This window comes from Takifugu flavidus, chromosome 15 (assembly GCF_003711565.1).
Source record: "Takifugu flavidus isolate HTHZ2018 chromosome 15, ASM371156v2, whole genome shotgun sequence".
In the NCBI taxonomy this organism is placed as follows: domain Eukaryota; kingdom Metazoa; phylum Chordata; class Actinopteri; order Tetraodontiformes; family Tetraodontidae; genus Takifugu; species Takifugu flavidus.
This window is the reverse complement of record NC_079534.1, coordinates 11085187-11101906: the sequence shown is the minus strand read 5'-3', so window position 1 is coordinate 11101906 and position 16720 is coordinate 11085187. Positions and strand designations below refer to the sequence as shown.

General features: G+C 43.9%; 1 protein-coding gene and 1 long non-coding RNA gene across 2 annotated transcripts in view; one reads left to right on the top strand and one right to left on the bottom strand.

The window, feature by feature from the left end:
• Positions 1–456: 456 nt before the first annotated feature.
• LOC130538301 (uncharacterized) lies at positions 457–1001 on the bottom strand. Its single transcript, XR_008953842.1, has 2 exons — positions 862–1001; positions 457–700 (listed from the first exon to the last, which is right to left on the bottom strand). It is a non-coding gene; the product is annotated as an uncharacterized LOC130538301 (long non-coding RNA).
• Positions 843–16720, top strand: part of insra (insulin receptor a) — a 35161-nt gene continuing 19283 nt past the window's right edge. Inside the window, exons 1-2 of the mRNA XM_057055679.1 lie at positions 843–2204; positions 8001–8549. Of these exons, the coding sequence (XP_056911659.1) occupies positions 2099–2204; positions 8001–8549 (655 nt within the window). The 5' untranslated portion in view covers positions 843–2098. The remainder of the gene's footprint in view (positions 2205–8000; positions 8550–16720) is intronic.

The window sequence follows — 16720 nt, the reverse complement described above, 5'->3', positions numbered from 1 at the left end:
GAGTGCTTAGTGTGGTAGCGAGTTAATAAACATGTGGGACTTACGCTAAACCACTAAAACCACAACTGTGAGCTGAATGTGAAGAAGGAACCAGCAAGAGCTCCTGGAACACGGGGGCCAAAGAATCTTCATCACCCTCCTGTGGCTGGTTACATTACAGTAATAGCAGCAGTATATATTGAGGTAGCATTAGCAACACTTAGCATTCTGATTCTATGTGCACAGTTCCGCCTCGTGCTGAGGAGCAGAACAATCAGATCTCTGAGCATCTGACAGTTTGTGTCAAAGGACTCCCACAAACCAGAGGAACCCTGATGGTTATATGTTTGCACCTGAGGAACTAAGAACGATTCTAATAAGAGGAACTGATGCAAGTGTTGGTTGGGTCTGAAATATGTTATACAAAACAGATGCACAGAAGGCTGAGAATGTTCACTCATGCACATAAATGGAGAATAGTGAGATAAGCCTTTATGAACATATAAACAGATGCTCTGGAGGTCTGAAGTCTATCCCAGTTTGTCACCCATGTCCATGGATGGAGGTCAGTGTCTAACTGGGACATATACCATCTATCAATATTGCCTCTATTCTATGTCACAGCTGCCAATGCAACCGGTCCCATGGGGCGTTCGCTGTCAGGGCCTCCCCAGGTGAAGAGTCCTTGCGTGGTCATGCTACCATTTAGTGTGGAAAATCCCTGCACAGAACAAGCAGAGGTTCATTATTAAGCAATTTGCATTATTTCCCCCCCGTCGAGCTAAAAATCCGATGAATCTCACCCAATGGTGGAGACATCTTTTACTGTGCAGTGTATTTTAGACACTAAATGCATCCTTTTAAAGGGCGCTTCATTGTCACCGTTTTAAGGTTCCTTTTCGAAGAGTTTCTTGCACCAGCTGCTCCAGACTGGGAGGCTGGTGGGTGCGTTTAAAACGCCGACAGGCTGATCGGGTTGTTGTGCAATCCAGTCCGTATTTCCCCGCAAGCCCATCTGGCTGCCTGGCAGGGTTTGTTTACTGGCGGAGAGGCTGGGAAGAAGGGAGCTTACAGGACCTGCGAGACTGTACAACCTACCTCTGTGTGTGGACGAAGAAAGGGACGAAAAGGAGTGAGAAACTTTATTTTAACCCATTTTTCCTGCCATGCAGACACCCGCCCCGTGGTGGGAGCAGGCGACTGGGTGGAAAATAAAACAAACCAAGAGCATTTTTTGATTTTTTTTAAATACTTCTTCATAAAAAAATTAAAAAAAGAAAAGAAAGACCAGAAGAGCGTGTGCAGCACTGCCGAACCACAACCGCAGTCAGGCTCTCAGTGAGTGGAGGTCTCAGAAATCTCTGCACTGACCGAAGGAGAGCTGTCCGACTGACATTATTTCACATGCAACACTAATGTTTTGTGCTCGCTGGTGACGAAGGGGATTTTCTTTTTCTCTTTTACCCACCCAAGACACTTAACGCCACGCACGCCACTGCCATCGAGTCAACAAACGCAACAGGATCCATTTAAATGAACTTGCAGAGTTTTGCTGAGTGTATTTTTTGTATTTTTGATTGAGGAGTTTCCAACTGGGTGCCGTGAGGGTTATTTTTCTCCCCCTCAGAAAGTTAAACGTTTCGTTGAGAGGGCGCCTGCAAAGCTGCGGAAACTTCACTTGTGGCCTGGACTACAGTGGCGGAGCCAGACTAGGTTGCTAGCTAGTTAGCTTAGCTGCAGTGTGCTGTCTGCTTTAAGGGTTAGCTTCTTCTCGGGGCCGGTTTGTTTTTTTCGGCCCAACAACCACGGCCAAAATCAGGACAGGTGGACCGGCTAACTTGGGCTCGTCAAGAATAAAAATCGTCATTCTTACTACACGCTGTTTTTGTTGACAAGCCCCTCGCATGAGGCGGCTAACTTTAGCAGCCGTGTCAGCGTTAGCTTGTGTTTGACTGAACACGTTGGACTTGTTCCTCCGCCCATCTTCCGGGATCGGGATGTCTATTTATTTTTGTTTATCTGCTGGCCCTCGCCACTAAATAAAACCAGTTTCCTGAAGATATTTCCCAGCACTTTCGGAGTGGCATCTAGGCAAAGGATAGTAGTCAACCAAGGCTGGATGGTGTCTTTCCAAGCTTCAGTTATGTGGCTCCGGACTTGCTGTTTGGGGTTTGTTTTGGCCGCTTGCTGTCTTGTGATGAGCTGTCACCGAGCGAGTGGAGAGAGTAAGTTCCACCAATTTTCATATTTAATCATCACACTTCATTATCGTATGTAATCAGCATCTTTAATCCTGTTTTTTTTGGCTATGGTGTTTATTTGATATACGACGGTAAGCGCGTCCATCACGTGTCAATCACCCAAGATACTAGAATGACCCCGCAGGTATAGCTATTCGCACAATTAAAAAAAAAGTGTTTGATTCGTTTCAATGTATAAAATGGGCTATAAAATTATGAGGAAGGTCGTGAATACGCATTTTACATTTTATACGTATGGGGGACAGACATTTTCATTCATATGTATGAGGTTGCAAGTAAAGCATGCTATATGCAATAGTTATTGAATTTAAAAAAAAGATAAATTAATTAATATTCCAATATAAGAGTGGTGATCATTCAAGACGCCAAGGATTTGCTTTGTATTGTCTTGTTTTGTGTCTGAAAAATGGCAGGTTAATAGTTTTATAGACACCCACTGCATTGAAGGGACAAAGGTTGACACTTATCGGCCATTTGATTCAGCAGGACCTGTAAACAAAATGCCTTGTCCTCCACAAGTATGTAGACGGAGGATTTAGAAGAATTAATTGCCTGTTATTGTAGACTGGAAAGCCAGGGCTCGTTGCTGTGGCCGGTGCAGGAATGTAACAATAAGTCCTCTTTAGAGCCCCCGACAATCCCTTCATACCCACCAGCCGGCGAGTCCGACTGATAAGAATGAATGGAAACGTTTGCACTTGCCTGGAGATGTTTTCGTACTGGTCAAATTCACCAGAACGTGTGCTCGTGCTCACTAATTCCCTCTGTCACTTTTCTAATGCATCAAGTAAACAGTAGTTAACTATGTAGCTTTATAAAAACAAAGATTGTGGTGGTCCCTGTGGTTTGGCACGACCCAGTGATTGTCTTCTAAATAACCTCGAAACCTACACACAATTTGAATTATGCAATATTGTCTATCTGTTTTACAAATGGTGTGTAGCTCAGGTCGTTTGAGCCCCCCTGTGTGCTGTCACGGTGGCAGTGCGGTGTTTGACGCCCCTCGTCCTCTCGGTGTGGTGGCATCAAACCATTTTAAGCAAGAGTTTTCAGGCATAATTTGGAAGCGACGGCACCCCCGCCTGCCCCCTCGCCCCCTCTGGACCGACTAGTGTGGAAGTCAGGAAATGTTTGGAGCTACTTGTTGGTAGCAGTCCAGCTGGGCTTAATGGAAAAATTCACTTAATAAACAGAGCTTATATTTAGTGCCGGTGTGTATTGATTTAAATTATTCAGCATCGTCTGGCAGTTGAAAATTTGAGTAACGGCTTACTCCTGTGCCGGTAAAAGCCCTTTTTAAATGTTTTCTGATTTTTCTTTGAAATCTTCTAAGGGTCTTTTTAAGAGCTGCATGAATCTGGGTGACCTAAATATTGCCTGCTCTAAAATGTGAGGATTTTTAGTTGGGGTCGTTAGTTTGTGCTGACAAACCTAGAATATTATCTGTGATATGAAGGTGTGAATGAGCGTTTGTTGACATCGTTTATACACACAAAAACAGTGCGAACACGTCGGGTGCAGGCAGCGCATTGCAGAGCCTGATGGAGGACTCGTGTCACATCTGTCTGTGTTTAAAGGAAGACGTATATACTTCATAATGCACGCACAGACTTGGTTAAACTGAGTCGCATTCCTGCAGCTGTCAAAGGTAGCACACGCCTTGCTGTACAGGGTCTCTTTCAGATCTCCACATGGAACCTCTGTGCACATTCTCTGTTGGGAGTGTGTCAGACAGCTCACAGATATACAAATTGTTCCCTTTGAACTGACCTACCTCGCCCTCAGGCTCGTGCGTTTTCAGTTTAGATTTAGAACTCGATACCTCCTGACGATAATCCCCCAAATTGTGGGGATAATGGAAAATTTCCCCTGGTTTAACGTCGGAACATGCTAAACTGCTCCTGAGTGATCTGCGTCCCTCTCAGAAATGAGAAGGCAAAGCGGCTCAATGCGTCCCGACTGGCATTAAAACACCAAAATATGATTTTTATTCGGTTTTCTTTTTGTGCTGGTCAGGTTCTCTGACTTACCAGACTGACGTATTGGAAACTTGGAGGCGACACGAGCCTTTAAATCAGCCTCTCTCGACAAAAACGACGACTTTATGCCCGTTTGCAACAAATACAACTTCAAAACATGGTTTGAATTCGACCCAAAGATAAAGTGAGTGGATCTGACTGGTGATCTGGACTCTGAATGTATGATTGTCCTCAGTGTAACTGCCATGAAGTTGGCAGGATCAACTTTTCTCGAGATCTGGATCATGCAGTGAGCTTTGTCATGGTTTAGTAATTGTTGCAATGGTATATAAGATCTAGAAAGGTGACTCTTGTAGTTTTTGGGTGATGTATATAGTATTATAGTGGTATATTATTTACTATTAACTTCACAATAATGGAGATGCTTAAAGTGCTTTGATCAACTTGAAAAAGGTTTCTCATGTTGATGTAATTTCAGATCAATTTCTAAGGTGCATAGATGCAAAATGGTTAAAAAAAAAGAAGAATAAATTCAATTGGAGCGGCAGATCTGGGGACCTCAGCTGGTCGGGGCTATCAAACTTGATCAGGTTGCGTTGCGATTACTGATCGCTCTGCCAAAGTTTCCAACATCACCGAGGTTCGTCTCAACACCAACCCGCTCACGTGTCTGAAGGTAACAGTCGGAGAGCCGCTTGTCTTGATTCATGCGACAGGAAGAGCGATTGTGCGGGGACGAAGCTCTCACTCGCCCATCCGCCTCCCTAAAGACACCCGTACAGAGAGGCTAAATATAACCACCGGCGCTCTCCCGAGATTCAGAGTCATGAGGTGTTTGACGTGCCTGCTCCAGGATGCTTTTGGCTCCGACAGCTTCAACTACCTCATCTTGGTGGGCCGTTTCACATTTAACAACCGCAAACACCTTGAAAGTGAAGTAATGTGATAATAAACTCTGAGCAAAGAGGTGTCCAATCAGCAACGCAACCCATTTTCACAGAAACACGCCTGTTCCCAGGCTCGTACATTTTTTTTTTAGAGATAATATTTGCCCCACTGCTTATTTTCGGAGAAAGAATAACAAAAAAATAGCAGACACGGTTGTTGGGCAACCGAATCACTGACTGATCTTTGGTCTACAGCCATTTCTCCACAGGAAACACTTCAAACAGTCCCAAGAGGAAACTTAGCAGTTTTATAGACTCTTTCCTTCGCTCCAATTCTCTGTTTTTGAAGAAAAAGCACTGTAAACACTTGACTTGCACTTCATTATACTTCTGTTATCGCGGTTACGCTAAGCAGCGGCTCCTTTACCCCCTGCCCTGCTTACGCCGCATTTATAGGAGAGCCTCTTCTGTCGACAGTGACTCTTGACTCAATTACGCAATGAGGTTGTAACACTTTGGGGTTGTTGTTGTGCCACTTTCAAACCATCGTCAGGTCTAATTCCCTGCAGCCAGAGTAGCAAGGTGCTACTTCTTGAGGCGATAAATAAACAGCGATTGATGCGTTTTCATTGTTGCAGCACAACCTTAAACAGATTATGTCATCTTGGCAGTTTGGACGTGATCGTGGATCTCGGGAGTTGAAACCTGGTTCAGAAACGAACAGAATCAGCAAAACCGTGGAAGGGGAAGTGTCCCAATCAGCGGGTTTTCGCTTCTGCGTGTTTATTGAGGCCTCAGTTCTGTCCGAGCTCCGCTGGTATTATGTTCCATCGGACCGCCGTCTCGTGGGCCCCGTTCACGACACCAGATGCATTACGGCCTTTTCATACTTGGAGCCCACTGTTACGTTTGCAGGATAGAGATAGTTTTACACATTAAATTTATCGTCGTTTTATTTAAATCCAAGATTAATCATTCGGTCTCAGTGAAGTTCAGGATTCTCACATTACAAGTGTAGAAAAATACAGCACGATCGTGCTTTATGGCCTGGATTTCCTGAATATTTGGCTGGTTTTCCCTGCCACCGTTTGAACCAGGTGGCCTTCAGATGTGGCGTTATCAGTGAAGATCTGTGTTTTCCCACTGCACATCTACTACCTTGAGTCTGAATCGCTCTCGCTCTACCTCCCGCCCTCTTGCGCTTGTTGGCTTTCATTTTGGATTCAAGCATTGTCAGCAGACTGTAGGACACGTTTGTAGAAGACGTGAAGAGAAGAAGAGATACTTTTCAGACATTATTGGTGTTCTTTGGGGGGGAGCAGATAATAATTCCTGCCATGACTCAAGAATCTTGCTAAATAGGAAAACCACCTTGAGCAACCTGCGTGTTTGATTTTTTGAGAACTGTTCTTCAGCTGAAATGGCGTTTCAAAATGTTCTCCCAGAGCTTTTCTTTCTAAACATGGTGATGTCAGCCGGGCTTGTTCTTTCTCTGGTCCCACTCTAAAATCTCTCACTTACACACCAGGGCTGCCATGTTCCAGTTTCCACTGTGAGCCTCGATGGGCCGGAGTGTATTAGATTCTCTATTGGGAATGTGATGCTAAAAATACCGCCCTGGCTGAAAGTGAACACTGATAGGACCCTGAACTCACCGCCCTGTCACGACTGGCCTTCTTCACGGGGTCACTCTGTCTTCATAACAACATCTGCCGAACCCCTGTCCCTGTCACACGCTGATGTCATTTTTTTTTATCACAAGTTCTTATTTTAGAAGGCGAACTTTAGGAAACTTTTTGCTTGGGAGGTGGATGCGTGGAAGGTTCCAGGCTCATGGCATGCCATTCATGCTTACCATTTGACTAAATTCCAGAGACCGCAAAGAGGGCTGCACATCTCATTGTAGTTCAGAGAAATGTACCTTTTAATGCCAAGTTTGTTTTAATAGCTTGCAGTTTAATACCTTGTAAGGACATGTGCGCACTCCTCAAAGTTGGTTGCTGATATTTCCCGCCGAGCGAGCGTGCTGCTTAAGGTCACCAAGTGAAAAGCTTGTTGTTTGGACGCTCGGTAATCGGACACTCGATGTGCGCGCTGGTTGTTTTTTGCAATTATGCAACAGAAGGTGTAAAATGAGCCACTGCCATAAAGAGGCGCGTGCTTAGCAGGTCCACAGCTTCCTCGAACAGCTGAGCAGTCGTCCTGATGTGCCAGGCTCTTCCTTAAGTATGATATCTCACCTGGAATGGCCCACGTTGAACCTGCAATGGACAATATCTTTACGCCCGTCATCACCTATAGGGTGTTTGACGACCTGAACGGAACAAATAATAAATTCTTTGCGTTATGTTGTGCAAATCTACCCCATGTGTGTAACAGCATACTTTAAAAATTGCTCATCAATCTCGATCTTGTCCCGGTGAGTCGTAGATAGAACGTGCCGCGTGCCGTCTGCAGCTATTACTCGCAGGCAAATATTTTTATGTATTGGCGAATATTTTTTTGACTTATGAATTCTAAGTCCGCACATCATCCAGGCACAGCCCCACTCAGGACGGGACTCCATATTTGACACTGGACCTCGGCCAGATATGTGGTTACTAAACAAAACGTCAGTAAAGTTGGTCTGGGCTTCATCAAAGACAGGGAAATAGCAGCATATTTTCCTGTAAAATATGCCCTCTAATTACCTAGAGAGTTATTTTATCCTTCCGCGAGCAACCACGTCTGACCTTTGCATACATGTTTTTCCAGTCTTGCAGAATAGACCACGTCCTAGTGCATCGTTCACAGTGTCAATATGTCCGCCAGTGAAAACCCTGCCTCCCTATTGTGTTTTTTATTTTTGTACTATAATTGTGATTTTTAACTCGCCCTTTTTTTTTTCTTTCCAGTTTGTTCGAGCAAGGACATCCGGAACAGTGCGACCAACCTGCAGGCTCTGGAAAACTGCACCGTTATCGAAGGCCATCTGAAGATCTTACTCATTTTTGGGACCAAGCCAGAGGATTTCCGAGGCCTCAGCTTCCCTAAACTGATAGTGGTCACCGATTACCTTTTGCTCTTTCGGGTTTATGGGCTGGAGAGCCTCAGCGACCTTTTCCCTAACCTCACCGTGATCAGAGGCACCAACCTCTTCTTCAACTACGCTCTGGTGATATTCGAGATGCTCCAGCTGCGAGAGATCGGCCTCCACAGCTTGATGAACATCACCAGAGGGGCCGTAAGGATCGAGAAGAACCCAGACCTCTGCTACCTCTCCACTCTGGACTGGTCTAAAATCCTCGACTCGGTGGAGGACAACTACATCATGGCCAACAAAAACGACAGGGAGTGCGGAGACGTGTGTCCGGGGGCGTCGGTGGGAAAGACCACCTGCCAGACCACCACCATCAACGGCCACTTCAGCGAGCGCTGCTGGACTCAGAAATACTGTCAGAGAAGTAAGAGTCCTTTTCTTATACTTGCCCGACTCACGTGTGCTATCTTTTACTGCGTCCACGACTCTCGATTAACTGGAGTCTGGAGCAATACTTCGAATACATAAGTGGTGCCATTGTGGCATGCTCGAAGGAACCTGAGCACATTCCTAAAATTCTGTACAGATAGGAAATGGCTCAATAAATGCCCCACAATTCTTTTTTATGAATAAAACTCAGCGTTTGACATTTGATGAGCCATAACAAGCAGATTTCACAAGCCACCGGCGCAGTGATCATGAATCAGCATTAATAAGGCTTGAAAGGAGGTGAATGGTCCTTTTTTTAATGACAGAACAAGTTCCCAGTTTGACTGTGTTTCCTAAATAGACTGTTGTCGCTGGTTGTGTCGGGTTGAGAAGGTGATGAAAACCTGGAACGTCACGGCACATTTCCTCCCACTGCCCTCCGCTCCTGTCACCGGGTTGCAGCGTTTACCATAAAATGTCAAGTGCTCTCATTCCACGGTGCCAAGGAGTTCAAATTCGAGCGCCCAGAAGAATTTGGCGCATGGGTGCTGTCTGAACACCTTGCTCACGCCTTTATGTAACAGAGCGGCGCACATTAATGGCTCTTTTGTAGGAGTTTCTGCCACATTGTTAATGTGGTAATCAATACATCTGTATTGATGGTACGGCCTTCGGAGGCTCTGAAATGTTCGATATTTCCTGCTATTGATTATGTGCTTGGGTCCAGATACTAGTGTTGCTTCTCAAAGGAAAGAGGATTTCCTTATTTAGTGGGACGGAAAGAAACAGGCTCTGGTCTGTAGTCATGGGTGTAAATGTAGAGGGAACAAGGCCTGTGGTCTTGTGGTTTCAGCCCTGTGGTTTTTGGGTTTTTTTTGTATACTTTCACCAGAGATGCAATTAGGAGAGTAGAGGGTCAGTCGTTTTTAATTTACTTCAGCTTTAATTGAAGAAGTGACTTGGTTGAGGTTAGGGGCAATGGTAACACACACACACACACATTTACACACATACATTAGTTCGGGGACAACGGCAAAGCCTGAAAAAGGAGAGAAAACCCTCCTTCTGTGCAGCATGGAAAGTTCTGTTAAGCACTAGGGTGAAGCACTCGTCATGAAGCATAAAGTTTTCAACAAGTTGTGTGTCCTCCTTAGATGTTCCTTGTTAGGTCATCTGCAGACCTAATCATTTTTAAAGTTCCATACTGTTTACAGTCTGTATTACCAGCCAGTATGACTCTTACTGTCACAGTTGTGCTGTAGATCCCCACCAGAAAGAGATTTTTAAAGGGACATGCAGTATTATGCTCGTTTTCTCCAAGTGAACGTGATTCATTTGAGACACATTCGCTGACTCCAGTAAACATTGAATTATTTGTTGAAAACCTGACACCTATGAGACAGGGAAGCACCTCAGATGCTAATAAGCTCTGAAAAGGTGAGTTTTGCATAATATCTCTTTAACTCATAAAAGGATCCCATTCTCCATCCATGTCCAGCTGTTTTATATTACCTGAAACATGTTGATCTTGCAAATTGTAGCCAGCGCTTATCGTGTGAAGTGCCAGAGGTGGTTCGTACACTCTCTGCCATCTTAATGCCAACAGAAAACAAAAGTCTCGGCTTAAAGCCCATGTTTGAAGACACAACCCATTTTCTTATTCACCAAAGGTCATTTTGGCTGTTCCAGAGCAGCCGATGCTTATTTCCTACTTCATTTTGCACCAAACTGTGCGTCTGTTCAGCAGAGTGGAAAAACAAGGTTGCAGGTAATGACCACTGTCCGATTAGATTTGGCTGCACACACAAACACACAGCGTTAATAGTTATAATGGTGGCCAAAACATGATTGCAGATATAATCAATTTTAATGCCTCTTTTTAAATTTTCCCTCAGTTGTCTTTTGGGAACATGCCAGACAAAAACAATCATGTCAATCATTTGTGGTATAAACTGTAATTTAGTGTCTACAGTATATAGTCCATATATAAACTGCCATGACCCTACCCCCCCCCGCCAACAGATTTGTTCTCCCCATTTTTTTGTGATTTGATTTACTTAAATTGTCATTTTTTTCTAAAATATTTTTTATTACATTTTCACAAAATACGGAACACAAAGAACTGCTCAGACCTGACCAAAAAAAAGAAAAGAAAATATCTGTGTATATTTTCCGTCCTGCCTTCTCCCCTTCCATCTCCTGCAGCAAAACAAAGCAGTTTCCAGATGACACCCAGAACACGGTGTACAAACATAGCAAGGCTACAAGGTTCTTGTTAGATAGCGAGCACTTAAGACAAAGTGACAAGGACAGGCTAAGCTGCTATGGGGAAACCACTGCAAGGAGGATGACGCCGTGGGCTCAAATGCTGCAAGAAGGGGTCCCAGACCTTTTAGAAAACCTCATTTTTGGAGTGAAGCAGGAATGTGAAGTATTTGATAGGAAGAGAAAAAAAAAATCAGGGAACACCTGTGATTATTTTTTCTTTTGTTAGGGCAGCATTTATGATCCAGAACAGCAGGAGTTTCTTTCTAGCAGCAAAAGTCAGTATTTTGAAATGTTTCCTGTGTTTATCGCCAGTGATCACCAGTATAAGGCACACACACCAAATTGTCTAATTTTATTCTTTTATTCTTTATTCTGAAGGTTGTTGTGTATATTCTTATCTCTGAGTTTCCATCTGTGTTCAGGATGCCATCTTGTACCTTTCTTATATTTTATAACTCAGGTCATGTTCCTGAAACTAAATCTATAAAATCTGCAGAGATTTTGGATGCTGCGCATGTAAAAGAATTCTAAAACCCTGCAAAAATTCAAGTTGGTGATCTTTAGCCTCTGGGTCTGCTGTAAACACAGACTGAGATCCCACATAAAAATTGATATATATTATATATTACCATTTACTTGTGTTAACTTACTCCTGCCAACACATTTGGAGGTAATGGCCAATTGATTATGCTTTTATGTCTGGTGTCATCTGGCCATGAAGCTCTGATCATGCAGCTCTAACCTGTAATCCAGTCATTCATCAGCAGCATAAATCAGCAGCCTCTCGCATGAAATCATATCAAACGTGATGGATGAGGTGTCGTCCCTTCATTGTGTAAGTGGCGCACGCCTTTTATTTCCCCACTGAATTGTATTTCACACACTTTATTAAACATGATCCTATTATTTCTGGAGGTTGTGGGCGGGTTAGTGGGCACCCGTAACGTAAAGAACAGCTCTCGGTCCAATTGTAGCACACGTGGTCAGACGGCATTGCATTCACGTAACCTGTGGCGAGAGCGGTGTCGCAGTGTTCTGCAAATGTAATCAGAGTACCGGTACACATCACAAGATGGGGTTGGTTATTGCTCGAGGACGTGAGTTCGAAATCTCCCGCAGGACATAACCCGCGTGTTCGCCGCAGACCTGGTGGACAGCCATTGTTGGTTTGCGCCGCTAGGAAGCTAGAGAGTTACAGTGTGGCGTAATTGTGGATATGAACACGGACGTCATTCACTCTGGCCGTATCGGAAGGAAAAGCGAGGTCACCGGTCACGTACAAGGGGGCGCAGGAGGGGTGAGCTTGAAAGCAACGAGTCCTGGCCCCCGGTTCCCTTTTCTGTCAACCTTGTCGCAGCTCCCACACGCAATCGGCCGCGCTGGCGCCAAGACATGTTCCAGCTCCGAACAATAGCAGGCAATTAACTTTACGGAGAGGTCTTCCCAATTGTTTCCTGTCTTTGTTGCCACGCTTCCGAGCCGCATATAAATGGTGGCACCTTCGTAGTAGCAGACGCTTTTATGAGACCAGAATACTAGCAGGTGACCCCTCGAGGTCAGACACGCAGGAAAGAGGACAAACTTAGCTGCCAGTAAAGCTGTGTGTGGCACAAATCGGAGGGTATTTTTTACCAGTTTTATGACTTGAAGGTGCAGGTGATATTTGCTTTTTATAGGTTTTTGTGACTTAATGCCATCACTTTTGTTTTTTGTGCAACTCTGTCACTTGCTGATAAGAGTTTTGCATTTGTATCCTGTAGCGCGGCTGCAACAACATCCGCTACAGCTAGATGTAAAGGAAATAGTTTCAAAATTCAACAAAAGTCAAAGAAATCCATAATTAGTACAGATGTCAGACCACCCCCCCATGGCTTTTTTTAAATCGCATGCACGCAAACTCAAAATTATTGCGGCTTTCAGCACATACTGTTTATGCGCATGACCAGTAAAAACATTCAGTCATTCCTTTTCCTAGAAATTGGTGGGAAGAAACTACTGAATTGCCTGGCTTTCCCTCTCCAGCTTGTGTGTAAACTGTTTGGTTTTCACTTTGGCAATTTTTTCACTGCGATGCAGAAAATGACCAAGTGACAGAGATGATGGATATTGTCGAACCTGAGAACCTCTAAAGGCAAAATAAGCAGGCTTTGTTAAGGAATAAGAACAGTTTTCTGGAAGGACACTGAACGATGGAAAAAGGAAAACTGCTCCCCCCCCCTCCGTCCCTCTTGGATTGGACGTGGCACAACTTAAAATCTAGCCCAGCTCTCTGGGTTGTAACCCCGTCCCAGTACATGAAGCAGATGCTTTCCTTGAAATTTCTGCATAAATACTCCAGCGGCTCTCGTCCCATAGTAGCATTTCTGTTTATTCTGACCTGATTTCTTCTGAAACTCTTTTCCTCATTAGCCATAGAGAGGGGAAATTAAAATCAGATGATATGTCTGATGTGTGGGCTTGCTAGAAATATATATATATTTTTAAGGCTCAATGTAATGTCAAATTCTGGTAGATCCACACACACGTGTGAGTGCACGCGCTCACCGTGAGTTCTTTTCTCTGAGCTGACTTAACCGCTCTGGCACTCGGCCCTCGTGGAGCTGCACCCATCGAACCCTTGCTGTTCAGCTACTGGAGCCCTTCCCATGGAATCCCAGACATTTCAGGCATCCGTAAAAGCTTGGCCGACAGGCGTTTCTTCAGCGCCGTGCACGCTCGCCACACCGGCAATAAAACGGCACAGTCCCGTTTTATTGCTTTTATCCACTTTCTCGAGTTTTCACATGACGTCGACCCCTCCAAACTTTGTTTAGACATTAAGAACCTTTAGAAATACTTCTCGTGAAGAAACCTTTTTCTGATTGTCAAATAGTTTATTGCCCTATTTTTTTATCTAATTGGTAACAGGTCGGGGCTAATGCCGGAATAACTCTGCAGGCCGTTTGTGGCTGACGGGGAGAATCGGCTCTGATCAGACAGCAGCTGTGCGTCAGAAACAGCAGATGCTTCTGGAGTTCCAATGACTATCAGATTCTCATGATCTACTTTTGTGATATCGGCCGTGCCCAGTTTCACTATCGGCCCAGCGGAGCCAAGGGTCCAGCCGGGGGCAAGTCTGCTTGATACACTTCCTGATCTTCTCTGGACGTTTAAGATCAGGGAATTGCATGGAACGCTCAAAACGCAACGCCACATGTATTCACAACATGCAAAATAGGCAGGCGGCGCGTTCCTGCACCCGTAGAGACGTGTGGCAAAATATCACTGTTGAGTACAGTCAAAACAGCCGAGTCCATCTGAGACAAGCCTAAATATTTTAGCCTGTGTGTACTCAAGGCTGCAAACAGAAGAAGGCAACAGCCAGTGAAGATCATCCCATCGCTACTATAGTCACGCTAACATTAACCTGAAGCACCCCGGAAACAAAACTGTGAAATCAAAGATAAGGAACACAAAATATATAAATGTTTATCCTCACAAATGGCATTGAGAGCGACAACGCCCTGATTATCGATGGGAATGAGGAAAGTCGGTCCAACACGGCACGACATTCTAAACATCAGCTAATGTTGCTTTCTGTTCAGGTCTTTTTGGAGCACGCTGTTAAAAACTGGACGCACCCCGTTGAATCAAAATAAAAATGCAAAGTATTTTGTGACGTTGCGTTGAAGCATAAAAGCTCCGATATCATCGCGGGTAAATAAAGTCAGTCGGACATACTGTTAATATTTTCGCCTAAACAGGAACCAGGAAGTAAATGGAGATTCAAGGTCATGGCGTGCGTCATTTGTCTGTTATCGACTGAATGCGTTCGTCATTCCCATTCCGGTCACGGACGAAGCCAATCCCCTACCTTGAGATGGCTCAAGAGGTGCGGCGGCATTAAAAACAAAAATTACTTTTCCATGTTGTTTGTGTGTTTTTGTTCTATTAACGGAGGCTAAAGCTGGTTAATGAAACTGTTTACGGTTCCTGTTGCCACCAGAGACGACATCCTGCTGCTGCTGCTGCTGCAGGGTCAGACCGGTTGACCAGAAAACCTAAGGTCATTAGTCGTTGCAGTTAATGATATGCAACAAGCAGTTTTAGTCCCTTTAATTGATGCATCTAGTTTTAGTTAATTGAAGTCAACACAACATCATCTGAGCATTTTGGGTTCATATGTGTCTAAAATGAATTTCAGATCGACTTGATGACAACAAATCTGCTCAGATTTAAAATAAAATAAAAGAAATTGCAAACTCGTTTTTATTATGGTTATTTTGCAAGTTTTCTCCATGAGAACAACAAATAAAAGATTTGTTGTTGATTGTTATAAAATGACATTCTTTGATTTCTTGAGTGAGAGGATAAATGATTAGAACTTTATTATGTTTAAATATTGTCTATTTGCAATAAAACCCAAACGTTTGGATTTTAAAGGGGAATTTCGCGTGTGTTCATGAGTTCTCTGTCAAACACACAAATGTTCTACATTGAATGTCATTTTATTTGAATTTGAACATTACATTTAACATAATGACGTGCAAAGTGCAATGAAGAGCCTAATACAGAGTATTATAGAGTGAACGGACATTAGTGCATTTAGGGGTCACAGACATTTTCTCCGTGCTAATCTGTTAAATCGTCAGGCTTCCTTTTAGCAAGACACCCGATTCAAACAAAGTTAGGCAGTTTGGGATTGGCCTTTTTGTGTAGAGCAGGAAGCACACAAGACATTAAATGGCAATCGCACACAGCCCAGAGCGCTTCCTTGATGACTGTAGAAAGTTAAACATCCCCGTTTGCCATCAGCAGTAATGGGAGCTTTAAGGTCGGTCAAGTCAGCTGACACAAAAGAAGCCTGACTGACAGAGGTGACATCACAGTTCCTCACTTGGCAGTTGTTTCTTCATAATTATTTAGATCAGTATGTTCGAAAAGAAGCAGTCTTCACCAAAAATGGTGGAAATTGGATTAGAGATGGAGTATATTCAAGTGTGGCAAAGAGGAAGTGGTTCTTGTGTTTTTTAAGCACTATACAATTATCTAGACTGTGTCATGGCCCTAACGGTGCTCAACAGAATGTTCTGAGGGCCATTTCTTACAATAAATGACAAAATACAGGTTTGTTCTGTGGCTTAAATAAGGAAAATCAGTCAAAGTGTCACATGCTCTCCACCATGACATGAACACACCATTGGTTCACAACAACATAGTTAATGAAACTGGATTTAAAGTTCTGCAATCAGCTGTAAACCACAGACAGGGGTTCAGAAACTAGCCATGCTTTAATTAATGTAAAAAGGAGACAGACTAAGCACGGAAAAACATTGTTAAATCAGTGCTGACGCTCATAACAGTGTGTGACCAATACAAATTAACAAAGCTGGTGTAAACTAGACCCAAGCCAGATACTAATTAATGTCTTTAATTTATGAGGCAACGTGGTTGAATTATTTGGCTTTACCATCGCCTGGTACATGAGGAACTAATTAGTTCATGATGTAATTTAGGCTGAGAGAAGCTTCATCAATCTGAAGAAGATGCTGTCACAAGACTGAAGTATCACAGTAATCTGTTGCACGTAAAGCCGTTTGATTGGCTGGAAGAGTCAGCTAGCGCTCTGCTTCTTTTCCCGTCATTTTAAATTCTCATTCAGATCAAAGTCTTCCCCTTTAGGGTAGCAGTGGCGAGGACACACTTGCTGGCTCATACCAGAAAGAAAAGCCCTGCGTGCAGAATATGTACATTGTTTGCGAACTGCAGACAAGGAACCGTTATGGGCCGCATGAGTCATTCCTTGCGGAGTGATGCGGATTCCTCCTGCCTTTTCAACACCCCGTGCTACTGAAGCTTGCTATTGGCAGGCCGAGCAGAACTTCTCCTCTCATTTCCAAGTTGGCACCGCCGCGTTGG